This window comes from Dermacentor albipictus, chromosome 10 (genome assembly GCF_038994185.2).
Source record: "Dermacentor albipictus isolate Rhodes 1998 colony chromosome 10, USDA_Dalb.pri_finalv2, whole genome shotgun sequence".
Taxonomy (NCBI): domain Eukaryota; kingdom Metazoa; phylum Arthropoda; class Arachnida; order Ixodida; family Ixodidae; genus Dermacentor; species Dermacentor albipictus.
Window position 1 is genome coordinate 70,203,300 of NC_091830.1, and position 27,878 is coordinate 70,231,177.

The 27,878-nt window shown below is 42.5% G+C and overlaps 1 protein-coding gene across 2 annotated transcripts in view; it reads right to left on the reverse strand.

The window, feature by feature from the left end:
• Window positions 1-918: 918 nt before the first annotated feature.
• The window catches only part of LOC135898415 (uncharacterized), a 46,593-nt gene continuing 19,633 nt past the window's right edge, over window positions 919-27,878 (reverse strand). Inside the window, exons 4-10 of one of the 2 annotated variants that reach the window (XM_070527430.1) lie at window positions 26,757-26,850; window positions 26,175-26,243; window positions 25,788-25,847; window positions 6,280-6,373; window positions 5,698-5,766; window positions 5,311-5,370; window positions 919-1,098 (exon numbers count right to left, since the gene is read on the reverse strand). In XM_070527430.1, the coding sequence (XP_070383531.1) occupies window positions 986-1,098; window positions 5,311-5,370; window positions 5,698-5,766; window positions 6,280-6,373; window positions 25,788-25,811 (360 nt within the window). In that variant the 5' untranslated portion in view covers window positions 25,812-25,847; window positions 26,175-26,243; window positions 26,757-26,850 and the 3' untranslated portion in view covers window positions 919-985. Of the gene's footprint in view, window positions 1,099-5,310; window positions 5,371-5,697; window positions 5,767-6,279; window positions 6,374-22,808; window positions 22,972-25,787; window positions 25,848-26,174; window positions 26,244-26,756; window positions 26,851-27,878 lie in introns of those variants that run through there. The other variant, XM_070527431.1, reaches the window with a different exon arrangement.

Genomic DNA, 27,878 nt, shown 5'->3' on the forward strand with positions numbered 1-27,878 from the left:
GAACTTTCGAAATGCATTGTCACGGATGTCTGATGAAATACGCTATAAGGGACGTTCAAATTCTTTGGTGTGTAGGAAATCAGCGCTTTCGAAGAAAAAATACCTACCTTTGTTGTTTCTGATTGAAGCCTTGTTAGCGCAAAGGCATAGAATGAAGCCAAAGGCGTTTATATATGATTACCATGGTGTTAGAAGATTGTACTATTATTAAACTATATTTTCTTCAGCACCACGCATGTAGGTGGGTGTTCTTGGAAACGCTGTTCTGGCTATTCCACCCAAAGCTTACATTCTGGATCGCAGGGAGGGGGTAGGGTATGACTTCGACAGCTTGAAAACGAAGATTGTTCACCAGTGATCAAAGACAACGCAGCTAAAGAATTTCCAAATCAGGTTTGGGGAAGTTTTCCTGGGCAATGTGTGCCACTGGTTTGAGCTGTTCCACGGCCACTGCCTTGGCCTGGTAAGGTTTAGCTACAATATTACGGTGTCTATATACCCGTGATGATTTCTGACAAACATAAGCAGTTTCCTTCTTATCATCCTTCCGTACTTTGGTTATTATTCGCTTCACCAGGCTATTAATGCCTGACACTGCATATGTAATGAAGTTGCCTAGCTCGTGGTTGAATTGACAGGTCCAACATCTCTACGTCCCTATTGCTTCCATGAATTGACGGTCATGCTGGAACTAACTATAATATTTTACCATAAGCACATTGTAGTTCACAGTCTAGTCGACATGTTTTTCATGAGGTTTAGAACAGGGAACTGTATTCGTCAGGGTGAGAGTGCCATGGGTGCACTGGCACATTTGATTCACCATATCATTCGCTGCGTCAGCACAGATAAGTTTAGAATGCACTACAATACCGTGACCAGTTTTACATATGCAATTGATTCAGTCTGGTAAAGTAGTAGGACAAATTTGACAAGCGCATAGTAAGCGAGCTTTATTGCCAGTCAGTCGTCGACTTCAATAAATTCACGAACACAAACAGATTTTAAGTAGAGGCTCGAGGCATACGCCTAAGTTCAAACCCTTGGCTTTGCAGCTTTTGGTGCAGGCACTCGGGTCTGGGCATCCAGAGCCATAAACTGCAGCAAAGAGATGATAAAATTCGCAATAACATCGATTATTACACTTCAATTAACAATTGATGGTAATGAAATTTAGTCACAGTGTAACGTTTAATGCTTGCTTATCAGAAAGTTGGTATATCGCGACACACCTTATAGGTTAGTCGTAAATTTGGGCATACATGAATTGGTCGAGCCATCAGTTCATTTAGAATAACGAGAACACCGCTTCGCACCTGACACTTTTGGGTTGTCCACGTCGACAACTTTCTCGAGATGCGAACCAGTCAGCCCTCCACTACCGTGGTGCGTATTTCTGGGGTATCGGGATGAACACACAGATACTCAGTCACTTCCACACAGTCCATGTCACAGATGTAACCGAACGCCGTAGGTTCTACATTGTTCAGGTAGAGGTATGTTCAGCTCGTAAGCGGACCACTCGACTGGAGTATATAACGTCTAGGCTAAGTGACTACAGCCTCCCTTCTTCCCAGCTAAAGGGCTTTGCGGCTGTAAACAAGCTCTCACGAGAATGTCAATAAATACATATAATGAAAACTGCACGGAAGAAGAAAGACTGCGTTAAAAATCCTGCTAAAAGAACATGTTCAGTTTACTCTTTTCACATTGGATTCGTCTCTACATGGCGTAGTATCGGACACAATGCGTCACTTTGCCATCGGATATTCTCACCTACGTACGCTCTAAAAAGTAGAGACGGAATCGCCGGAGGGAAGCGGCCTATTTAGACTTCAAAGCCTTGTTCTACTCTCACAACATGTCGAGTGGAGCGAAATGCATTGTTCACTCCGTCACCAAGAGAGAGTGAAATGTGCGTTTCACCTTGCCTTTCTGAGCGAGAGTAGAATGCTCCTTCTGCTTTTGCGGCAGTAAGGAACAAAACGTGGCGTAATCTTATGCTTCGACTGCAGGAGGCCGGCCCGGAAAATGGCTGTGTATCACTCACGCACGCTTGCAAAAAATACAACGTCTTGCTTCAAAGAGAACAGGTAGCCACAGTTGAAAAGAACGCGGAATGAGCGCTTTACTTTTTTCACTCGGAGTTGCACCACCGCTGTCCCGCTCAACATCGCGGTGTAGCACAGCACTAGAGAATAAGGACCCGTCCAGCGAGCAGAAACGAAGGCTATCCAAAGAAGACCGTGTGTCAGCCATATCGCATCGACGCGAAAACAGGACAATTGTTCGTCCTTCCTTGGATATAATGACAAATCTTTTATGGTCAGTGAATTCTATCTTAGGCGCAAATTCTGCGTACATAACATGCTATCGCCAGGAAGTCGTCGCAGCGCTTAGCTGACGCCATTGACAATGAACTAGGCAAGTGCGCTTTGTCCCTCGATGCCAATCACAAAAGCCAGTCGTCGCGATAACTGCGTGCGATTGCATCACTTGCCGCTATCCGTAAGTGCTTCGACAATCGCAAACGCAGCCAGAACCATAGTATATTCAATAAGAAATGAGGCGAGAGGACGCTTAAAATGATTTGTTCACCAGCCCATGTTTCCGAACCCATTCCAAGCGTGGTTAGCGTGCTTGTTGTGTGTACACAGTCAGGAACATTCATAGGCTGTATAGGACGCTGAGAAATGAGCTGCTGTTTTAGAATATGGCACACGAAACAAGCTTCCGGAAAATTTATCTACATTACCATCCCCATGCTTAGGAGCTCATCTGGTAATCTGTGCCATATTAGTACACTCATGTTGTGCCAGAAATGCGTTTGCTGCCCAATAATGTGGCGTATCTTTGATCATAGTGTCAATTTTTTTGGGGGGGTTTCCAGATGCTTGTTCTATTTTTAACTTTCCTCTGTATACTTTATTTTTGAAAACAAGGTGCTTATTGAAATTAAAGGATATTTCTGCACTGTAATAGTGATGAAACTTTAGAGAATATACTTATTTTTTATTACAACATGTGTTCGAAATTTCATGGGCATCATTGCAATCTGATTTTCTGTTTTTGTCAGTATGCTTTTTAAATTGTTATTCAGTTTGTATTGGGATTTATCAATAAAGATTTTGGCGTTTAAGAGAGCAAATTATTCATTTGAATAACTCGGCGACTACAGATTCTTTGTTTTAGAGTGTATCAAATTGGTATTTGCTCAAGGTAACATCCCTAATGAGATTTAACAAGAATGCGGTATGCATATTTCTCACATTTGAAAGTCTTTAGACACAATATATGCAAAGAGGCCTTATGTCAAAACCACAGCATAGGTGTTTAGATGTCATTATCGCAATGATCCACGCGCGTAAGAACTGTTGCAGTCATGAGAAGGTGTTCGCACTTCGGCTGCCAACGTGCACTAAACGGTATTAAATATACATTAGATTGAACTTATAGTTCGCAGAGCGTATATACCGGAATTAATTGTAGAAAAAAGTGCTGGCAAGGCGCATTGAATAAATCTGACACAAAATATTCATAGTTACCGCGTTTTATATTCCGGTAAACACCGGCAGGTCGGGTGCAATAGCCGGTGATGAGGGGCAGCCACGTGTGTGGCCTGCAAGGTGCAGCCACTGGTAGCACAGAATTAAACCGAACAAAGTCAGAGCTATTTACAGGCGCTATTGGCGGCGAGGAGTTACGGAGTCGCCCTCTATCGGAAGCGCCTCGCTGGCGTAGTATGAGGGATCACGTGGCGCGCTCCTCGTAGGTTTTGCTGTCAGCGCTCACTGAAAACACCACGCGTGAGCTCTCCCGGACATTTCTGTGAGTACTTTCGAAACGAGAGAAGTTTCTTACTGTCTAAATAATAATCTTGGGCAAACTGAAAACACACAATCGTTTACAGCCGCTATCTCTTTACCGAATACGTACAGTGAACGCCACTGCGCGCGGTCGCCGCGATGGAGTCTCCCGAACCGGCTTCTTGCGTGAAAGGTAGGTAAACGCTGAGAGCAAACTATGTGAAATATGTTCTTATAGTGTTTGTATAACTAAATGGAGCGTAATAGAATGAAGCCTCAATGCAGCGATCGCGCAGATTCGCAGCGACCGACTGCGCGTCTGCATGCTTGTCCGCGCACTGTTTCGCTCTCTGCGCGCGCGCGTTTTCGCACCGTGCCATGAGCTTAAGGCCGCAGAATATGAGCATTTGACATACAAGCAACCATTGTTGCGTGGGCGCTATCAGAGCTGTTCAAAAATAATTTCATTGTAGAGACTTCGACGCCTACGGGACTGTGATGTGCCGTCGCGACGATTCAATCTTTTTTTCTTCTAAATTCTTTGTCCTTTCAATACTATTTCTCTAGTTGCGTCGCACTGTATGTTTATCGGCGTTCTCAGCGTGCAATTTCCCGCTGCTCCTTTTTTTGTAATCCAGCGCATTAATTCATAACACAAACATGACCATATGCCATGCTTTCTTTAAATGTGCTTCTTACCGCTGCCTTTCCACTCCACTGAACTTGCCAGTATCTATAGTATCGACAAGTTCATAGACTAAACCGTCATGACATTAGTCGGGCAGCGGACTCGGGCGAGCGTCTCAGTGCGCGTTTCCAGAACATCGCAGGCCCGGCGCCGTAGCAGAAATCTTCCTTGCGTCTGTGCTTGCTGCATACCCGAGTTGTAGCCGATGTCTGTTTGCCGGTTTTATGTTTCGCGAGCCAAGCTTCACACAGCTTCTTGTCCTGCGGCTACGTGCGAATAAGGTTGACACCGGCCTCCGTTACGTGCGTCCGGCTCTGCGGCACGTCGAGCAGTAGCCTACCATGTCGCGCGCCTTCAAAGGCAGCCACTACCTATTGTAGTGCTTTCAAGCGTTGTAGAGGAGACACTCGAAGCGTGAAAATTTCGCCACTAAATGAAAACCGCAGCGTACGAGGGAATTTAAGCTCGTTTTCAGCTCGCTTCGGCGCGCCCGAAGCAGACGACGTGGCCGCTATGCCCACGTGATCCCTCCTAGCACGTCACGCCGACGGTGGCGCCAGCTTTTCCAGTGGTGGAGCTCGAGGCCAATAGGGTGTATTATACTTCACTCGTGGTTCAAAGTTCGGGCAGCGAAAAATAACAAAATAGTTCCTTGCATTTATTACTCCGTGTTTTTCTCGTTTAGCACAGCGCCTCCTGTTGGCTGCACCGTGGAGGCACTTCATGTTTGCATCACCACTCGCTCACCATGCCGCTCGATCTTCCAGTATTTAGCGGACTACTGAACAAGCTAGAACTATCTACAGTTTGACTTACTATCTCCCGTGCGTGCCTCGTCATTTCTCTCGTCGGCTGCAGTGATCGTCCCCATGAACGCTGCAAACACAAGGACAATCAAAACATCAACAACAGAACATGAAACCCAAAACAAACGTTTCTTTCCCAATCTAGAATATTCTTCTACTGGTGAATAGGATGAGTATATAGAAAGATTGCTCTCAATAACATGAAACAAGGAATGATCCATTCGTGCTAATTTTCACGGAAGCTCAACGTCACAATGTCGGTGCATGCAATGTATTACATAAAGCACTAAGATGCAGCTATACAACGGGTATTCTGTTACGTGTCGAGTAGTGAATTTCGGGTATATTCTGATTATTTCCTAATATCATATCTGTTGACGCGACAAGACTTGCTCACCTGTAAGGAGTGCGACGAGCAAGATGGCAGCGGTGAACTTCATCTCAGCAACGAGTCTAACTTTGTTGTCTGTGAAGACAAAGAGAAAAGTACATCTTCGGTGGCTTACAAAAGAGAGCGTAGAGATGTCCAAAAGTGGAATTCAAGTGCCTTGGATTATGAATGACTTCAAGTATACCTAAAATACGTATGATATTGTCAACCTGTTCCTCTTCATGAGCACCTATGAGAAAGCAACACTTTCAGAACCTAAGGCTTTGTGATTTGAGCAGTTATGTCTAAGGTTAAGCATCGCAACATGACTTTTTGGCACATTTTGGTATAAGCGTATCGGTCAACGTATTTCACATATCATAATTAGAAAACCTACAATAGCACAGAAACTTAGAATTTCTATTTTAAGTTCTAACATGCTGGATTTCGAGCCATCTCAACATGTGGCTCTAATGCAAGCAAAGCGTTACAGAGCGCTGATAAATGAGAAGATAACACAGTGATGGCTTTTAGAATGGACGCGCAGTAGCAAATAATAGAGCGATAAAGGAGAAAATTCGTTGATTGCTCGGACAAATATGAACGTACCTGATGGGAAGAAATACCAGGTGGAGGCCAGGTACTGGATCGAGCTACTGATGCAAGGTGCACGATTCCCGACCCTCTGTCTTTTATATCTCTCCTGTGGCCAGAAATAAAAGTGCACGTGGAGGAAACTGCCACGTAGCTGCTTTCAAATACATTTTGCACGGGTGAATGCCTTTACTGTCATCGTTTTTATGGTGTTCTTGGTTTGTTGAAATAACAAAACAATGAATACATGGCAAGAATCTACTGATAAACAGGAAACCGGATACATAATTTTCTTATCCGTAGGCAATTTTTATATCAATATCCCAAGTTAGCTCCGCTTTTGGTTTTATGTGTATTACATCCGGAAGGAATGACTTGTCCTATCCTATCATTATTATGAGTGGGAGAACGTTTTGTAAATATCGCACTACGGTACTTAACATGGCTTAATTTGCTCTTCTGCGACGCGAGGGAATATCGGCACAAAACTATTTGATACGAAATGCACCCGTCGATCGCAGCAGTACATCTCCTTAAGATATATTCGTTAACACCACAGCGAATGGGACCATTTTACTAGAATGTACAGAGAATTATCATGCCAACACGTATAACAGTTCAGCAGACTGTGTATCACTCATGTTTTAGTGACACGGGGCGAGCAATTAGAGAATTGTGTGAAAGTAGGCGAGGAACGAAATGTTCCTGCCCGAAAGTGGCCCACGAAATCCCCGCGCTATGTGTGCTTTGTTTTCTTGGTTTCCTTTTCAGTAAGGCCGCGCGCAACGCACTCATTATTATCATGGTCCTATTGCAAACTAGGGAGCTGGCTGTTACCTTTTGACACACTTGTGCTGACTGAGGCATCTCTTCTCCTACAGATAGGAGTGGGAGCTGTCGTATGCGTGGTAACTAAGCCACGAGACTCGCACAATATCGGGATATTGCGGGAAAGACCTTAAAACATTGTCTACGAGGAAATATTACAGTCTATTTCATAGTGCGGATTTGATGGCATGCATAGCTATGGGGAAAACAATGTTTTAGTGAAGACAGATACGTGAAATATAGAACAAATACGAGAGAATTAAGAGAGGCAGATATGTCTGTGGTCTTCAGTGTAGCTTCTTTCGGCGAGGACTGTGGCACTAATGGTTGCCAAAGACCACACTGAGGTTCTCCTTGTGGCAATGTTCGAAGAGCATCGCGCAACTAGGGTGAAGACGTGGGATCATTCCCCAGATGCGGCAAATTGTTTTGTTACCCACTTTCATTGCCACCATTTATCATTTCTTTTTATTCACTTAGGAAGTACAAGTATATTACCCGGTTTTTCTTGTTGTCTTTGCTTCCTGGCTTCTGATAATATAAATAAGAAAAATTGCGTTCTCGGTTAACCTTCTTTCTAAAGGTAAGACGGTGTCAAAGCCATGTCAGTGGCGGAAAGTTACATCGCTAGCGCAACCTTAAATGTGCGCTTAAGGCACTCAGTCATCGCATTTGTCAACACTTCTTCGATAGTTGCCACGCCTTCTGGCGAGTAGAATAAGGGGAAAGCATTCTTACAGATATACAGCTATTGTTCACATATAGTCTGAACAGCATATATGGTGGGTTTAACATTTATTTCGAAAGGACAGCAGTATGTGTATGTGTTATTTTTAACATTATTTGCGAAAGCTACTGAACGTACATTATATCAGCTACTGTAACTATGGCCGAAATATGGAGCTCTGTTGTGCTGACTACGTTGAGGCGATGGCGGCAATCATCCTGTGCTGGCAAATGTTCACAACCTAGAACAACCAGACATACGCTTACATTACCAGAAGATATGTTTACGGAACTGCTATCCGCCTAATCGTAAATTAAATGATGATATCTCCACAAAGTCAAGTGTTCGACGAAAACTCGTCTGGCGAGGAAACCTAATGGTGCCAAAAACGTACAGTCGACAAGAATGTCCCTTCATCACAATGAAGATGTAAGCATGAGCGCGCGGCTATGTATGGGTGAGGTGGCGGAGTGTTAGTGTGTATATCCCGGGAAGCTCACCAGCAAGAGACCGGTACGGGGCCCGAAGCGTCGGTTCTTTATTTTTATTTCATTCTTGGCGAGTGCACGTCTTGGCGGGCAACTCCACAAGTTGCTTCCAGTGGGATTATATCCACACGATCGCCTCGCATGCCAGTTGCGCAGACTTCCTCACTGAAGAATCAATCACCTTTCCTATACAACGTCTGCGCAACCCATACATCACTTGACTTGCTGCACTCATCCGTAAGACGACCAATGCGGCGCTCGTACTTCCTCTCTGAGCTAGCACACAGGTACTCATGGAATTGCCATTCTCTAAGCCAGTCACCAAACTCATTCGCAACTACCACCATCGTAGGAGCTGCACCTACAAAAAGCAAAACACCCGCTCAACATCTTACGGAGCGTAGCGCCATACCTAAAGCCACAGCCCTTGCTGCTAGACTTCCACTCAATGTACAAGGTTTATCCCTGCATGAGATATGACCTCGGTCATGGAATATTGACCAAAAAGAGAACTAGGTGGTTAGGGAAGAACAAGTGGCATTTTCTGCACCATGAACAGTGGATGTCACTTCAGAGTGGCATACTAATGAGGCCACATAGAGTGTGCATCAGATATCATCTACAATTTCGGAAGTTAACCGTTGCCTCCGTATCGTGCACACCGATCATGCGCACAAGACCCTCCAATAGCGACGTGCTAAAGGGGATCGCGGCAGCTGCCCAGCCCCTTTCTCCCTCAACCACACTGAAAGAAACGTAAACGCAACTATCATGACTCAATTACAGCAGCATGTTTATCAGCCGATCAAGGTAGTCTGGAAGAATGGTTTTTAAGGGATCTCAAGGAATTGACGTGAATTCTGCATGATTTGCGCAATAAGTTGCCGAAATGTTGAGTCTGCGCAAGCGTGCCCAGAAGAATCAGAAGCGAAGCAGGCAGACCAAAAGCCATATGGGGTCAGACGTCGCATATTCCCTTTGCGTACATCGTTATCGAGTACCCTAAAAACGTGCTCATTGGACAACAACACGCCGGGACCTTCCTAGGCGCCACCAATATGCGCACTTTAAATGGCTTAGAGATGAAAGATTTACCACTTCGCAATCATCTCGGTGGGAACCACAATGGTACCTATGTTTTATGCCCATATTTCCCCGCATACACCCCACACCCCTTGCACTGCCCTGACGGATAGCACCGCTGCTCATGGTCTCAACAAAGCAACGAGGGGCCGAGACCAAGCGTTGATTACATTCGTTATCGGTGACGAACTGCAGAACGCTCAACACTCTATGTGGGTACTAGGGCACAGTGGTAAAGGTAGATCAGGAGGATTGCATCAGGAGGCTTCTCAGAATATCGAACGGCTTACTGTAAGCCATGGGGTGAAACAGCGCAAAATTATCTGCTGGTATTTATATCAGGGCTACCCAAATGTCTCTCACTGGCAACCATCCCATGAGAATTCGCTCCCAACTAAACTAAGAATAGAACCTATTCAGTTGCATGAACCATTGTACATAAGAAATGCACAGACTCATTGTACACGCAGATGACACTTCTGAGTTTGAGAGCGCTGATCCTAGGCGTCTATTTCATGCTCTAGATTTCAATGCCACTGTTACGTGCCGCACTTATATTAGCGAAATCAGCGTCACTCTCTCTAAATTATAAAAATTTGTCGCATAAACGAATTTTGTCTATTAAAATTACGATTAGCCGAAAAGTATTTCATTTCGGTTTGGCTAATGCCACTGCATAAAACATACAAATGTTGTATAGATGTTTAAAAGGAAACCCCGCGAATTCCTAAAGCCCGTCTGATGAAGCCTCGCCTCTTAATATACGTTAACGATATGAAATTACGCCCGCAAACTTAAAATCGGGGTAGAGACGAGTGTAGCATGAATTTAATTTTTTTTCAAGGTTAACGCTAACTGCGGCTTCTCTGTGATGGTATACATTTAGGCTTAATTCAGTATTATTGAACTCCATATTGCCCTGTTGAACACCACTTTGCCAGCACTCCCAGATTTAGTTGTGAGGTATCTGCTCTACTTTCTTCTTATTACTGGCATATGGCGCCCATTCTCACCTCTAAATGCATCACTGAATGCAATGCAAAGCTGGACAAGTGTATAACAAATAATATGTTTCCCGTTCTCGTTTTGTTTCTTCTATCATCTCTTCTTCTTTATGCTGGCTTCGCTTTGCCGAATCGCAATTTATCCTACTTTTGCATAATCACGTAATCGGTAAGATCGAGCTCCTCGATACAAAACGTGTACGGATTCTTTCAAGCCTATTATTGCTTGGATTTTGTTATTTATTCTTGTCGCAACAGGCAGTGCTTTGTTGTGGGCTCGAGAAAGTAGCCAAGTGCTCATTTACTGTTTTTTCCTCTCAAACTGCTATTTATGCTTCAAGCCGAACTGAAATAACGTTCGAATTGATTTCATTAGGCGCACAACACAAACATGACTAATATTGAAAACACAAACCGTGGCAGCAGACTGTTTTCATTGCTGACACGTATTGGAGTGTTTTAATAAGCTCTAATGATATGGTTCTGCTGTTCCACCCATCATTATCAGCATCCACATGCGCGAACAACCAGTGAAAACCGCCAAAGCTCATTAACGTCGCACAATAGGCACCGTTCACTTCGTGGAAACGCAGGGAAGGCACATTCAAAGTCGAATATTCTTTGTATTTAATGAACACGAGACGAATAAATGAAAGTGTAAGCAACGCATTTAAAACAGGGCACCACTTACCACCAGATAGTGGCGTAGGGGGCAAGCGTTACCCGAACCAATGCTGATTTCATCTTGTAGAACTGTCTCGACGAACAAATGGCGAATATTGCTGCCACCACGCGGTTAGCGTAGAACTTTCATTTAGCAACTCGTGTCCAAATATAGGGTCTAGGCTTATTAACTGTAACAGTAATTTTCACTTTTTGTTTTATCATTGTTTTCGTGATTTAAAGAAATTTTTCAACAAATATGGACTTTGCATTTTACTTATAGCTATTCATTATCGTCGTTTAGTTACACGTGTTCTGATCAAAACAATAAGAAAAACCACTTTTTCATGCGTAGAAGAAAACTGCAATTAGCTTGAAGTTCCAAACTATATAAACCCATTTTTAACCATCTTTTGATGTAGACAACATATCAGAAAAAAGGTTTTTCTACTGAGGTTTAATATTGAGCACAACCATTCTGCCTAAATCCCTCCATCCAGCATTCAATGACCGGCAATGAATGTCACTTCGTGGCTTATAAAAGGAACGCAGGACATGCAGGATCAAGTTTGCGACGCGACTCGCTTTCATTTCAACATACTATGCAGGCGATACCGGCCGTTTAATACCAATGTTCTCTTTATATTATGATTTATTTAAAGGCTACAATGTTCTTCTCATATGTTATTTACATATTTGTATTTTGCCTAAATCCTGTTATATTTTGCGAAGCCACACTTACCCAGTGCTCTTTCCGGACTTTAAATAGATATATAAATTACCTAAATAATAAACAAATAAACAAATAAATATGTAAGGTCTGCGGCTTTGAAGTGTCAGAAGTTCCAAACGTAGCGACATGTGGTTTGGGTGAAAGTCTCCAACCAGTGTTCCGCCTGCTGTTTCACTGTTATTGCTGAAGAAGATACCGCCAAATATTTTTCTTGTTTTCGTTGATTAAGCGTATTTTCGACATGATTTCCACATTTAGATAGAAAATACGCATTTTTTCTGGGGTTATTTATTATTATATATGGCGTCTTAAAAGGGCAACGTGTCTCTTACTAATTGGCTCGAGCTACACCATGTTTCTAAATCAGTCATTAATCGAAGGCACTGAATTGTGTCACTATGCTTCTTGAAGAACAATCAGAAGGTTTACTGCCACAAACGCGCAACAGTTTACAAATCAAGCGGACGAAGTTTTGTAGTTCTACTAAGGGATCACTAAAGCGCTCTTCATGTACTCTGCATGTAACTTCATTTTGTTTAAGTGGCCCAGTTGCGGTGATACATAAGATGAAGGTTTCCATATTAAAGACGTGCAGAATGGTTTCGAATGTTGACCGGCAAATATAACTCCATGCATATCCACGATCTCCGGACATTACATGCGAACAGATCTCCAACCAATTCTGAGTAAAAAATATAGTTTATTATCACAGTTTTCATAGCAGAACGCATGAAAACGCATCCGGCCTATAGCACCAGCACATAAATCGCCAGGCCGCTCATAGCGTTTGAAATAGGGAGAAAACAATACACATATGCCATAAATTGTTGAACGGTTGCATTCACGGGAGCAGACGAGATAAACGTGCTGCGCAGAAAAGTGGAGCTTTTTTCGTTCTTTTTAAAAGAATAATCAATATTCTCCCTGGGGATTTTTCGTACCCGCTCACCAACATAATATTTTCGAATAGCGCTAGTATTCGTTTTCGAATAGTGCGGGAAATAATTACAGTATTTGCACCATTCTAACGGCAATTTTCTTACTAAAACATGCGTTAAACATGCGGTAAAATTTGCGTGCGCGTTGCAATCTTGGCAAATTCTACTCAAAATGAAAAAGAACGCAGCTTCTTAGTACGAAAAGAAAAGTTCAGTGAAAACTGACTAGCGACACTGCCATTGCACGGATGTTGTTGCCTTTTTTGATTGTTAGAGAGCGAAAAGAAGGATTCGTCGATGTCTGATCGTGACTACTCGCGGAGAAATATCATTGATTGTGTCTGTGGGCCTTTGTACGTTCTACGAAGCTGTTTCAACAAAATGCGCGTCGACTTTGGTGTCTTCATATTCGCGGCGGAATCGGCACCCATTTATTTTTAATAATATTTGGCTGGTATCATAGCTTTGTGTTTCAGTTCAGGGTGCGGTTGGTAATCGTGCAAATGCATATTAACCAAGTGCAAATAGGTTTCTTGTGCCATTCTGAAGTAATAGTTTTTCGACGAAACGCAAAAACATATGTACCTACTTATATATTTATTTTGGTTTTTTCCTAATTTAGAGTCCCCCTAATTGAAACCGCCACATCACTATGTTATCACTACCGCAACAAAATGCTACACATTATTCTAAAGGTGAAGCACCAAACGTGCTCTTCCTCTCCTCAAATCGGCCCACCAATTCACTGCAACGAAACTTCTATGGAAAGACATTGAGACTTTATCGAACGCAGCAAAGAACATTCTAGCAATAGAACGGTAGGACTTATGCAAGGTGCACAGTTAGGCGACCAACGCTGCAAATGTATAGACCGAAACTCAGCTTGACATTCTTTAGCACCAATCCTCATAATGAATGGTCCGATTGGATGAATCTTACTGTGAGATTCTGAACTGCATCGATCGCATTGCAGAGGTTATATATTGCTGAAGATCATATGCTGATTCCATACTCTGTACTAATTCTAATGATCGCCTGTTTTACACATACCAAATTTCTTCTGCAATCAGAAAAGGTAATGAGTTGTTTGGTGTTGTCAGGCCAAGGCCATGGCTGTTTGTGATTAGTGATATTGTATACGTGAGTGCGCTGACCGAGAATATTCCATAGAGTAATTCAAGGTGCGTATCTGAAGACATGTCAGAAGCGACCGAACTGTATTACACAATAAGTGTACTTCATGCATTGTGCCTTGTTCTGACCTTACTGCAGTGTTCTCTTACAGCAATGGTTTGTCTTCAATTCCACATTATAGTGTGATGTTAAGGCGAAAAAAAAGTCGAGTGAAGTAAATTTATACTTGTAAAAAGAAAAGTATACTTTGCGCAGATTTTGTTATAGATCCATTCATCCTTTAGTTATTAGTAATGTCCTCTGAATTTAAGCAACAGCATGTCATACATCTCCCAAGCGTTGTTTATTCGACTTTCTAATGGTACTTTGATACACCCAGTCTGCGGACAGATGACCATTGGAATGTGTTGAGTGAGTGAGAGCTTTCAGGGCACCTGAAAGAGTAAAGAAAAGCCATCAATTTCTTTTCACCTATTCAGTAAGATAACGCATAGGGTAACGCAGTTTACACTACATTGATGAAGGTAAGAATGCTCCAGCGTTGAGAATATATGGGGTACGGAATAATGTTTATCAGAATTAGTGGTTTCCTTAAGTACTTATTACTCCGGAGGGAACATGCAATACTATGGTAGAATAACCTGTCATATTAATAGGTCACTCGCAAAAGTGGCATCACAGTAAAAAAAGAAAGTGAAATACAATGTTTGATCGTGAATAATTACTAGTATTGAAGCAACTGATGTAACAGGGCTGAAATGGAATCTCAGAAAGCAGCACTAAAAGGGCGAATGAACTAAATGTCTTCCAAAATACGCTTCTGCTAGCAACGTAAGGACCTTCGTGGCGTAGTGGATTTGACATTGCATTGCAAAGCTGCATGGCGCAGGATAATATGCCGGCCACAATGCCCACATTTCGATGGTGGCAAAAAGAAAAAAAAACATAAAGTGCGTTGAGCGCACATTAAAGAACCTCACATTTTCAACATAATCAGGAGACGGCCACTAGAGCCTCCCTCATGATCACGTTGTAGTTTCGGCAGATAAAATCCGAGGTTTTCATTTACATAGGGCAAATAGTATAAGCATAAGAACATATGCTTGTACACAATCATCTGATAGCTGCTACGTTTAACAAAATTTGATACTTTGTAAATAAGAAATTGTCAGATGGTTTGCGAAAACATCTTCTTATGCCAAAGTCATTGTCATTATATTTTATATAGCTCATTCTACGTAGTTTCTTTGTAACTAAATACTGTCTACAGCGCAGGCGCACACTACAACTAAAAAAACCGACACGACTCAATAAAATGCATGGAATTGTTTGAAGCGACAGCCCAAATGTGCTTTAAGATTGTCACTTATGCAAATGGCTTGCGCCCTTCTTGACCTTACGGACTCCTGGGCAGCAGCACTAGTCACTCTAGGCCTCGTTCGATCTGTTGTTGTCCACAAAATCGGGCAGATCAAGACTATAACCTGAGTTTGGAATTGGTAATGCGTCTTGTTTGCTAATATTGAGTTTAGGATCACTGACTCATATCAAGCCAACTGATGTCCTTACCTGGCAGGTTAAGTTCGTGGTCTTGCTTCAGAAAGAGCTTACTAATGGCAAGTTTCATGGTTCAGGGCACTTTCGTCAGAGCTGGGTGATTTGCCACACTGTTGAAGATCAATCGGGTTAACAGATCCGAACCCGGCTACGGAGATCGGTCCTTCGGTACCCAGTGCGGAAACGCAAACCAGCTCGGAAACGCAGATGGGCGCTCCGGGAAGAGTTTTCGTTTCTCTCTAAGGAGACCGAGTCCCTGGAATGGGTTCACCCCGAGGTAAGGACGGTGGCTGCGTAGAAAAGTGCGGCTTTTGCTCGGTCCGGTGCGCTTCTGTGGGCCCTCGAAAATCCGAGTGTGGGAGCGTGATTTTTGTGCCGGACCATACCCACATCTGCAACACGTCTCCAATGTGAACAGTCTCTAGTCTATAGACCAATGTAGGTAAGGGAAGTCGGCAAAACTGATCCGTAACCTTGGGAAAAGGATTGGCTTTGAGGGCTTGGCCGGTTGGGCTGGGGTCCAGAAACAGGAACGGCACTGCATCGGGACTGGGTACTGAATCTTGGCTAGCAAATGAAATTGCTGATGGCGAAGTATTCACAGACCAATTTAAGTGTTATAGAAAGGACAGAGACTTGCATGGCGAAGGCGTATTTATTCTTGTGGATTGTAGAATTTCTTCTTCTGAGATAAATGCTGGTGCCGATGAATAAGAGGCTGTATGGTGCAGACTGACGCTTAAAAATAACAAAGTTTTAACTGTGTGTTCATTCTACCGTTCGCCCGATTCACTCGTCAATGTGCTTATGCAGTTGGCAGTGACAGTTGACGCAGTTCGAACAGATTTCATGGTAGTTGGAGGTGATTTCAATCTGCCTAATATTGATTGATATCCCCAACCTTACTCTCACTCTTTTGGTCCAGTCCCGGTTGGTCCAGTCAAGAACTGATTAACTTGGTTGAATTTTTTGCGTAACGTGAAACTCTTCTGGAACTGACACGTGGGTACCATATCTTAGATTTGTTATTCACAAATAAACCTGAATTCGTCCGTTCTACCCAAGTTCTACCTGGAATAAGCGATCATAATGCTGTGCTCTGTAAAATGCATGTTGAACGTTCAAGAAGCATTGGAACAGCAAACAGACGAGTATATAACTACGAAAAAGCAAATGTAAGCGAGATAAATAAAGCGTTGAATGAGCTCCGGAGGGTATTTGAAACATATGCACTGGAGAAACTGGACTACACTGGAGTTACTGAATTATGGCTTATATTTAAGGAGATGTTTGAGCTGAGCCAGCGCTTTGTTCTGGTATGGACATTAACGAGAAAGAAGTAAAAGTAAGCCTTGGTTTCTCGGGAGTTACGCAGTCTAACTCGCAAAAGGCAACCAGCTTACAGTAAATACAAAGGAAAGCCGACACGTGATCATTGGTTGAAGCTTCATCAAACTACTGGAAAAATTAAAGTTGTAGTGGCAGCTGCAAAGCATTCATTTGGAATTTCAATTGAGCCGACATTAAAGAATAATCCGAAGGAATTCTCGAAACATGCAAAGAAAAATGGAAAAGGCACTGTTACTATACCACAGCGTGTGTCTGGTAACAGCTTTATTGAGGATGACGTAGGAAAAGCTGAGTTCTTTATTACGTATTTTAGCTCTGTTTTCAGCTGTGCATTACAACAGAAACATGATGATATGAGTACCTTGCATTTCCAGCCGGTGATGAGTGTTATGGGTGATGTTGTTATTAGCATTTGTGGTATAGAGTCTCTGCTGTAGAATCTGAAGATTGGTGAGGCTGGGTGTCCTGATGAACTGCCAAACAGGTTTTATAAATTTTGAGCTCAGTCGGTTGCACCGTACTTGAAGATAAACTAGAAAATCGCTCGACAAATCCTGCCTTCCAGATAACTGGAAAATCACAAGCATAGTGCCAATTCCAAAATGAGGTCCTCGTGACAACGTCTCAAATTAAAGGCCAGTATCACTAGCTTCACTTGCGTGCACGACTCTTGAAGATATCTTGTATGCTAGTATAGTAGCACACATGGACGCGCATTTATTGTTTAATCCTGGTCAGCATGGTTTTCGATGGAGCCTGTCTTGTATAACGCAGGTGACTGAACTTATGCACGACTTGGCGGGAGCACTGTACAAGCGCAAGCGTCTTAGGGTGGGCGGTGTGTTTTCGGAATCCAAAAAGGCATTTGACACCCTGACGCACTGTTTCCAAATGAAAATGACCTTTTAGACGATCAGTTCTCAAGTGATTTGATGGGTAAATGATTACCTACGTTTACGTCAGCAGTTTGTGGTCGTGAATGGTACTCAGTCTCAGAATGTGCAAGTTGTGTCCGATGTTCCGCAAGGCTCCGTGTTGGGGCCGCGATTGTTCTTGCTGTACGTGAACGAAATTAGTGACGGAATAGTGTCTGAAATGTGGTTATTTGCGGACGACTGCGTCCTCTATAGAGTAGTGACTTGTGAGCGTGATGGTGAGATGTTTGCGGAAGACTTGAACAGAATCTCAGATTGGTGCGTCAAATGGAATATCAATTTGAATTTGTTTAAAACTGTTCATATGAAATTTACAAGAAAGAAAACCTTGATATGCTACCATATATTATTAGGAATGTAATGTTTGAACAGGTGTTCGAATTTAAGTGTTTAGGCGTTTATTTTACTCCCATTTTGAATTGGTGCCGTCAAGTCGATGATGTCGCTGCTAAAGTATGCAAAACCCCGGGATTTCTTCGCCGAAATGCAAACTCTTTTCCTCAGTCTTGTCGGAACATATTGTACAAGACTTTTGTGGGGTCGATTCTGGAATACGCGTGGACGGTTTGGGAGCCGCCTACTCGTAGAGATAAAAAAAAGCTGGAGCGGGTGGAGAACATCGCCGCTCGTTTCGTATCTGGCATACGCGGGGCTCAGTACAGTGCATCGCGTACGAAGGAAGCACTCAACTAGAAATTGCTAACACGCGCCGTACGAAGTTGTGTCAGAAGTTTTTCCAGGCTATTGATTATTATGCTGTTCGGGTTGATCGCGAAAAGTACGTAGGAACCTTTTTATAGATCCGATCGTGTTGAGCATGATTTTAGGGTCCGTGAATTTCCGACAAAAACTGAATTGTTTAGAATGCCTTTTTTCTAACACCAATAGGGTATAGAATGGACTGCCGAGTCATGTTGGGAGGGTTGAATGGAATGATGCTTTCTTTTTGTTCTTGTAGATTGTAGATGTGGATTGCTATGGATTTTGCCATAATTTCGTTTTTTGTTTCGTTTTTGCTCTTTTGTTATCACTTTTACCACTGTCCAGGGGCAGTGGTAATAAATAAACAAACAAACAAATAAATAAATATATAAATAAATATGTAAATAAATATATAAATAAACAAATTGGTAAATAAATAAATAAATGATTTGCTTTGCACAGTATGCCAGTTGCAAGTTTAGTGGGCTTAGAAGAACACCTGAAGAATACCTCGTTGTTTCAAAGGGCTCTTTTGATTTTAAAAGATCAAGGACAGAAATATTTATCTGCTCTAATTCGCTCCATGCAAAGAATGCTCGAGTGTCCAACTCTGTGATTTTAAGTCAGCACGAGCTTCTGGTGGCTTCCTTCCCAGCTAGCTGAGTTTACTTGAGGCACCACGCTGAGACTGCCGATGCCTTAAATGTACACTTTTCGGATTAGGATTTGTTGATTTGCAAGTTTCTTGAAAGGAAAGGTGGCACTTACAGATTTCTAGTCTCGATTTCATTAAGTGAGGTATCATGATTGCGAAGCTGTGGTCACTGACTTAGTGATTATCATCACGTTAGGGACGAGGCGAACTACACAACTAAAGGCAAGACGTAAGCAAAATTCGCCGGTCTGTTTTATTCACATGTACAATAGGCACATGTGTGCCGGCTGAGAGTATAAATAAATGAATGAATCAATGAATGCACTTTCCTTGCAAAGCCAGGAGCCTTATTCTGAAAAGTCTGCATTCGAAGTCATGAGTAGGGTTAGTTGGCGGGCACAATATTATTCAGCATGTTCAGAAGAAATTACTGGCTGCAGAAGTAGGCCAGCAGAAAATAAAGGGCATCAAAGCCAATCCATTCTTTGCCATGTGGCAACTAAAGGATCATTGTTCACGAGTTTGCGGATGCAGGACTTCATGCCAACTTCATGCCGGTGCTAAGGAAGCACCAGTGCGGAGAGTTGCAGAAAAAAACTTGATGTCGTAAGAGAAAGGCACCCACTCAAACGATAGAAACTTGTCTTCCTACAACAACACTTAACCCAAACCTGCTGTTTTGGGCAAGAGAAGAAGCATCAACACTGGTGCCTTGCCTGATTCAGTAAAAGTCACAGGCGCGGTGAATGGCGGCGTCAGTGTAATTCCTTCCGAAAATGAGGCCCACACATTCCCTTTCAGTGCGCTGTACAAATCGCAGAAGCACATCCCACAAGCTTGTTTGTCTTAATGTGAGCAAAGAACCCGTATGGGCCTCCAAAACCCATCGACCAAATCAACGCAAACCCAAACGAAGCAGGTTTGTTCAGTGCTTAGAAAAGTAGCCTCAAGTCGGCTGTTCCTACAATTCTTTCTCGGTATAGGAGAAGCTTGCTTTACTGCGAAGGGCATGAATAATGAAGAGGCATGCATGAACCCCTGCCAAAAAGTGTAAAAAAAAAGTACGTAGTGCACAGAGGGGTCGATGCATATCAAATGCCATTATCGTGGAGTTGTAACTACCTCAGCAAACAGACCAATGTATAAATGACTGGATCTGTAATTATGTTAACTTGATGCTGAGGTCATCTGGTAGTCATCTCCCAGTCGACAGCACACTTGCATTATTTTCATTGAACACTGTGCGACTGTGGCAATATATAAGGTCCATAAGGCTGGCGAGATTTGTGAGGATATCCTTATATGTGTGACACGGAACCTGTGAGTTGGCTACCCCTCCAGAGGATTATCAGATAGCACGACGGCTTATTTATCATGGTAAAACGAGTGTCATAGCAGTCATGTCATGTGTCCTCTTCGCAGTTGTGCGAGCAACATGCATTGCAGATTTATTTGTTGTCCCCCATTAGCCTTTCGCCTTATATTGATATGCAAGCAGTAAAATTGGATGGTTGGTAAAATCTGTTACGTCCTGTCACCTCCATACCTCTCCTCTGAATTCTGGGGAAATAAGGTTTTTTATGGGAAAGTGTGCGCCTTTAAGGCATAAGCGAGTTCCATGGCCGTTTGCAATTAGGGATTGTATAATTCTTTCAAAACATGTTCACGAGGAGCATTGCAAAACCGGCACCCTAAAAAAGAAGACAAGTTCACTTATTGGCCGTCTGTATTTTTCCTTATCATAATTCTCAAAACACAAACTCAAAACTGATATTGAGGTAAAAGCGCTTCTTATCATGTATCCTTGTCAATGAAGCAAAGCACAATGGCTCCTGGATGTTGTGCTACCAGGTACTACATTGCATTGGAAACGTAGGCTGATCATGACTGACCAAGGGATGTATTCTCGGACAATAGTTTTGGACGATATCATTGTCAGCGTGTGCTTATTGGCTCGTCGAGGAATGAGTCATACAAAGGCAGTAGTATTGCCCTAAGTGTTGAACTGAGAATGCGTTCCCAACCCCATTTGTCTTCGAATTTCTGGTGTGGAAATACGATTGTAGCATTTGGTTTTACCGCAAATGGACGTGGTACTGAAATTCATGGATAATTTTCAATAGATATATGCGGGTAATAGAACACAGATTTTCTAAAGAGATCACATACTTGGATCATACCCTTAAGAGCAATTATCTTTTAATGATTATATGATGAGGTACTTTACATATGGTTCAAATAAAACGGCATGGCTATGAGCGAATGAAGACATGTGAAAAGTGTCGAAGCACTTCACGTAACAGAAAAATGCCAAAAATATTCAAAGCACTTGCTAAGCGGACAGATGATTGGGATGACGGGACGAGACACTAAGGGACATAAAGCGGTGAGATTGTACAATTTGGGACACGAACTCTAAAGTGTTTAACCATAGTGGGCAGACTGTTAGATAAAATTTTGTTAGCGCCTTTCATGCTGGGAAGTTAAGTATATATCACAGATTGATAAGCTACACAACGTGAAATATTAGATAAGAGCTCAGCTGAACCATGAAGCTGTTTCATTACGTTTGATGTTTCATTATGTGCGGTGTGCCATATTGCATGCGGATAAGTGATTCTGTCACTTGGAATATGTGAAGTCATTTGCCGATCTACTTTTGTACGGAACATGCTCCAATTTGGCAGAATAGAAAGATAACTGAAAGCGTTAAACAGCATGCCCATAAATAAAGCTAGTTTCCTTATACGACTTGAAAAGTAGCTTTTCTGTAATCTTCAATAATTTCCTTTGGGATAGAAATAATGATACCGAACTTTCGAAATGCATTGTCACGGATGTCTGATGAAATACGCTATAAGGGACGTTCACATTCTTTGGTTTGTAGGAAATCAGCGTTTTCGAAGAAAAAATACCTACCTTTGTTGTTTCTGATTGAAGCCTTGTTAGCGCAAAGGCATAGAATGAAGCCAAAGGCGTTTATATATGATTACCATGGTGTTAGAAGATTGTACTATTATTAAACTATATTTTCTTCAGCACCACGCATGTAGGTTTGTGTTCTTGGAAACGTTGTTCTGCCTATTCCACCCAAAGCTTACATTCTGGATCGCAGGGAGGGGGTAGGGTATGACTTCGACAGCTTGAAAACGAAGATTGTTCACCAGTGATCAAAGACAACGCAGCTAAAGAATTTCCAAATCAGGTTTGGGGAAGTTTTCCTGGGCAATGTGTGCCACTGGTTTGAGCTGTTCCACAGCCACTGCCTTGGCCTGGTAAGGTTTAGCTACAATATTACGGTGTCTATATACCCGTGCTGATTTCTGACAAACATAAGCAGTTTCCTTCTTATCATCCTTCCGTACTTTGGTTATTATTCGCTTCACCACGCTATTAATGCCTGACACTGCATATGCAATGAAGTTGCCTAGCTCGTGGTTGAATTGACAGGTCCAACATCTCTACGTCCCTATTGCTTCCAAGAATTGACGGTCATGCTGGAACTAACTATAATATTTTACCATAAGCACATTGTAGTTCACAGTCTAGTCGACGTGTTTTTCATGAGGTTTAGAACAGGGAACTGTATTCGTCAGGGTGAGAGTGCCATGGGTGCACTGGCACATTGGATTCACCATATCATTCGCTGCGTCAGCACAGATAAGTTTAGAATGCACTACAATACCGTGACCAGTTTTACATATGCAATTGATTCAGTCTGGTAAAGTAGTAGGACAAATTTGACAAGCGCATAGTAAGCGAGCTTTATTGCCAGTCAGTCGTCGACTTCAATAAATTCACGAACACAAACAGATTTTAAGTAGAGGCTCGAGGCATACGCCTAAGTTCAAACCCTTGGCTTTGCAGCTTTTGGTGCAGGCACTCGGGTCTGGGCATCCAGAGCCATGAACTGCAGCAAAGAGATGATAAAATTCGCAATAACATCGATTATTACACTTCAATTAACAATTGATGGTAATGTAATTTAGTCACAGTGTAACGTTTAATGCTTGCTTATCAGAAAGTTGGTATATCGCGACACACCTTATAGGTTAGTCGTAAATTTGGGCATACATGAATTGGTCGAGCCATCAGTTCATTTAGAATAACGAGAACACCGCTTCGCACCTGACACTTTTGCGTTGTCCACGTCGACAACTTTCTCGAGATGCGAACCAGTCAGCCCTCCACTACCGTGGTGCGTATTTCTGGGGTATCGGGATGAACACACAGATACTCAGTCACTTCCACACAGTCCATGTCACAGATGTAACCGAACGCCGTAGGTTCTACATTGTTCAGGTAGAGGTATGTTCAGCTCGTAAGCGGACCACTCGACTGGAGTATATAACGTCTAGGCTAAGTGACTACAGCCTCCCTTCTTCCCAGCTAAAGGGCTTTGCGGCTGTAAACAAGCTCTCACGAGAATGTCAATAAATACATATAATGAAAACTGCACGGAAGAAGAAAGACTGCGTTAAAAATGCTGCTAAAAGAACATGTTCAGTTTACTCTTTTCACATTGGATTCGTCTCTACATGGCGTAGTATCGGACACAATGCGTCACTTTGCCATCGGATATTCTCACCTACGTACGCTCTAAAAAGTAGAGACGGAATCGCCGGAGGGAAGCGGCCTATTTAGACTTCAAAGCCTTGTTCTACTCTCACAACATGTCGAGTGGAGCGAAATGCATTGTTCACTCCGTCACCAAGAGAGAGTGAAATGTGCTTTTCACCTTGCCTTTCTGAGCGAGAGTAGAATGCTCCTTCTGCTTTTGCGGCAGTAAGGAACAAAACGTGGCGTAATCTTATGCTTCGACTGCAGGAGGCCGGCCCGGAAAATGGCTGTGTATCACTCACGCACGCTTGCAAAAAATACAACGTCTTGCTTCTAAGAGAACAGGTAGCCACAGTTGAAAAGAACGCGGAATGAGCGCTTTACTTTTTTCACTCGGAGTTGCACCACCGCTGTCCCGCTCAACATCGCGGTGTAGCACAGCACTAGAGAATAAGGACCCGTCCAGCGAGCAGAAACGAAGGCCATCCAAAGAAGACCGTGTGTCAGCCATATCGCATCGACGCGAAAACAGGACAATTGTTCGTCCTTCCTTGGATATAATGACAAATCTTTTATGGTCAGTGAATTCTATCTTAGGCGCAAATTCTGCGTACATAACATGCTATCGCCAGGAAGTCGTCGCAGCGCTTAGCTGACGCCATTGACAATGAACTAGGCAAGTGCGCTTTGTCCCTCGATGCCAATCACAAAAGCCAGTCGTCGCGATAACTGCGTGCGATTGCATCACTTGCCGCTATCCGTAAGTGCTTCGACAATCGCAAACGCAGCCAGAACCATAGTATATTCAATAAGAAATGAGGCGAGAGGACGCTTAAAATGATTTGTTCACCAGCCCATGTTTCCGAACCCATTCCAAGCGTGGTTAGCGTGCTTGTTGTGTGTACACAGTCAGGAACATTCATAGGCTGTATAGGACGCTGAGAAATGAGCTGCTGTTTTAGAATATGGCACACGAAACAAGCTTCCGGAAAATTTATCTACATTACCATCCCCATGCTTAGGAGCTCATCTGGTAAACTGTGCCATATTAGTACACTCATGTTGTGCCAGAAATGCGTTTGCTGCCCAATAATGTGGCGTATCTTTGATCATAGTGTCAATTTTTTTGGGGGGGTTTCCAGATGCTTGTTCTATTTTTAACTTTCCTCTGTATACTTTATTTTTGAAAACAAGGTGCTTATTGAAATTAAAGGATATTTCTGCACTGTAATAGTGATGAAACTTTAGAGAATATACTTATTTTTTATTACAACATGTGTTCGAAATTTCATGGGCATCATTGCAATCTGATTTTCTGTTTTTGTCAGTATGCTTCTTAAATTGTTATTCAGTTTGTATTGGGATTTATCAATAAAGATTTTGGCGTTTAAGAGAGCAAATTATTCATTTGAATAACTCGGCGACTACAGATTCTTTGTTTTAGAGTGTATCAAATTGGTATTTGCTCAAGGTAACATCCCTAATGAGATTTAACAAGAATGCGGTATGCATATTTCTCACATTTGAAAGTCTTTAGACACAATATATGCAAAGAGGCCTTATGTCAAAACCACAGCATAGGTGTTTAGATGTCATTATCGCAATGATCCACGCGCGTAAGAACTGTTGCAGTCATGAGAAGGTGTTCGCACTTCGGCTGCCAACGTGCACTAAACGGTATTAAATATACATTAGATTGAACTTATAGTTCGCAGAGCGTATATACCGGAATTAATTGTAGAAAAAAGTGCTGGCAAGGCGCATTGAATAAATCTGACACAAAATATTCATAGTTACCGCGTTTTATATTCCGGTAAACACCGGCAGGTCGGGTGCAATAGCCGGTGATGAGGGGCAGACACGTGTGTGGCCTGCAAGGTGCAGCCACTGGTAGCACAGAATTAAACCGAACAAAGTCAGAGCTATTTACAGGCGCTATAGGGTGTATTATACTTCACTCGTGGTTCAAAGTTCGGGCAGCGAAAAATAACAAAATAGTTCCTTGCATTTATTACTCCGTGTTTTTCTCGTTTAGCACAGCGCCTCCTGTTGGCTGCACCGTTGAGGCACTTCATGTTTGCATCACCACTCGCTCACCATGCCGCTCGATCTTCCAGTATTTGGCGCACTACTGAACAAGCTAGAACTATCTACAGTTTGACTTACTATCTCCCGTGCGTGCCTCGTCATTTCTCTCGTCGGCTGCAGTGATCGTCCCCATGAACGCTGCAAACACAAGGACAATCAGAACATCAACAACAGAACATGAAACCCAAAATAAACGTTTCTTTGCCAATCTAGAATATTCTTCTACTGGTGAATAGGATGAGTATATAGAAACATTGCTCTCAATAACATGAAACAAGGAATGATCCATTCGTGTTAATTTTCACGGAAGCTCAACGTCACAATGTCGGTGCATGCAATGTATTACATAAAGCACTAAGATGCAGCTATACAACGGGTATTCTGTTACGTGTCGAGTAGTGAATTTCGGGTATATTCTGATTATTTCCTAATATCATATCTGTTGACGCGACAAGACTTGCTCACCTGTAAGGAGTGCGACGAGCAAGATGGTAGCGATGAACTTTATCTCAGCAACGAGTCTAACTTTGTTGTCTGTGAAGACAAAGAGAAAAGTACATCTTCGGTGGCTTACAAAAGAGAGCGTAGAGATGTCCAAAAGGGAAATTCAAGTGCCTTGGATTATGAGTGACTTCAAGTATACCTAAAATACGTATGATATTGTCAACCTGTTCCTCTTCATGAGCACCCATGAGAAAGCAACACTTTCAGAACCTAAGGCTTTGTGATTTGAGCAGTTATGTCTAAGGTTAAGCATCGCAACATGACTTTTTGGCACATTTTGGTATAAGCGTATCGGTCAACGTATTTCACATATCATAATTAGAAAACCTACAATAGCACAGAAACTTAGAATTTCTATTTTAAGTTCTAACATGCTGGATTTCGAGCCATCTCAACATGTGGCTCTAATGCAAGCAAAGCGTTACAGAGCGCTGATAAATGAGAAGATAAGACAGTGATGGTTTTTAGAATGGACGCGCAGTAGCAAATAATAGAGCGATAAAGGAGAAAATTCGTTGATTGCTCGGACAAATATGAACGTACCTGATGGGAAGAAATACCAGGTGGAGGCCAGGTACTGGATCGAGCTACTGATGCAAGGTGCACGATTCCCGACCCTCTGTCTTTTATATCTCTCCTGTGGCCAGAAATAAAAGTGCACGTGGAGGAAACTGCCACGTAGCTGCTTTCAAATACATTTTGCACGGGTGAATGCCTTTACTGTCATCGTTTTTATGGTGTTCTTGGTTTGTTGAAATAACAAAACAATGAATACATGGCAAGAATCTACTGATAAACAGGAAACCGGATACATAATTTTCTTATCCGTAGGCAATTTTTATATCCATATCCCAAGTTAGCTCCGCTTTTGGTTTTATGTGTATTACATCCGGAAGGAATGACTTGTCCTATCCTATCATTAATATGAGTGGGAGAACGTTTTGTAAATATCGCACTACGGTATTTAACATGGCTTAATTTGCTCTTCTGCGACGCGAGGGAATATCGGCACAAAACTATTTGATACGAAATGCACCCGTCGATCGCAGCAGTACATCTCCTTAAGATATATTCTTTAACACCACAGCGAATGGGACTATTTTACTAGAATGTACAGAGAATTATCATGCCAACACGTATAACAGTTCAGCATACTGCGTATCACTCATGTTTTAGTGACACGGGGCGAGCAATTAGAGAATTGTGTGAAAGTAGGAGAGGAACGAAATGTTCCTGCCCGAAAGTGGCCCACGAAATACCCGCGCTATGTGTGCTTTGTTTTCTTGGTTTCCTTTTCAGTAAGACCGCGCGCAACGCACTCATTATTATCATGGTCCTATTGCAAACTAGGGAGCTGGCTGTTACCTTTTGACACACTTGTGCTGACTGAGGCATCTCTTCTCCTACAGATAGGAGTGGGAGCTGTCGTATGCGTGGTAACTAAGCCACGAGACTCGCACAATATAGGGATATTGCGGGAAAGACCTTAAAACATTGTCTACGAGGAAATATTACAGTCTATTTCATAGTGCGGATTTGATGGCATGCATAGCTATGGGGAAAACAATGTTTTAGTGAAGACAGATACGTGAAATATAGAACAAATACGAGAGAATTAAGAGAGGCAGATATGTCTGTGGTCTTCAGTGTAGCTTCTTTCGGCGA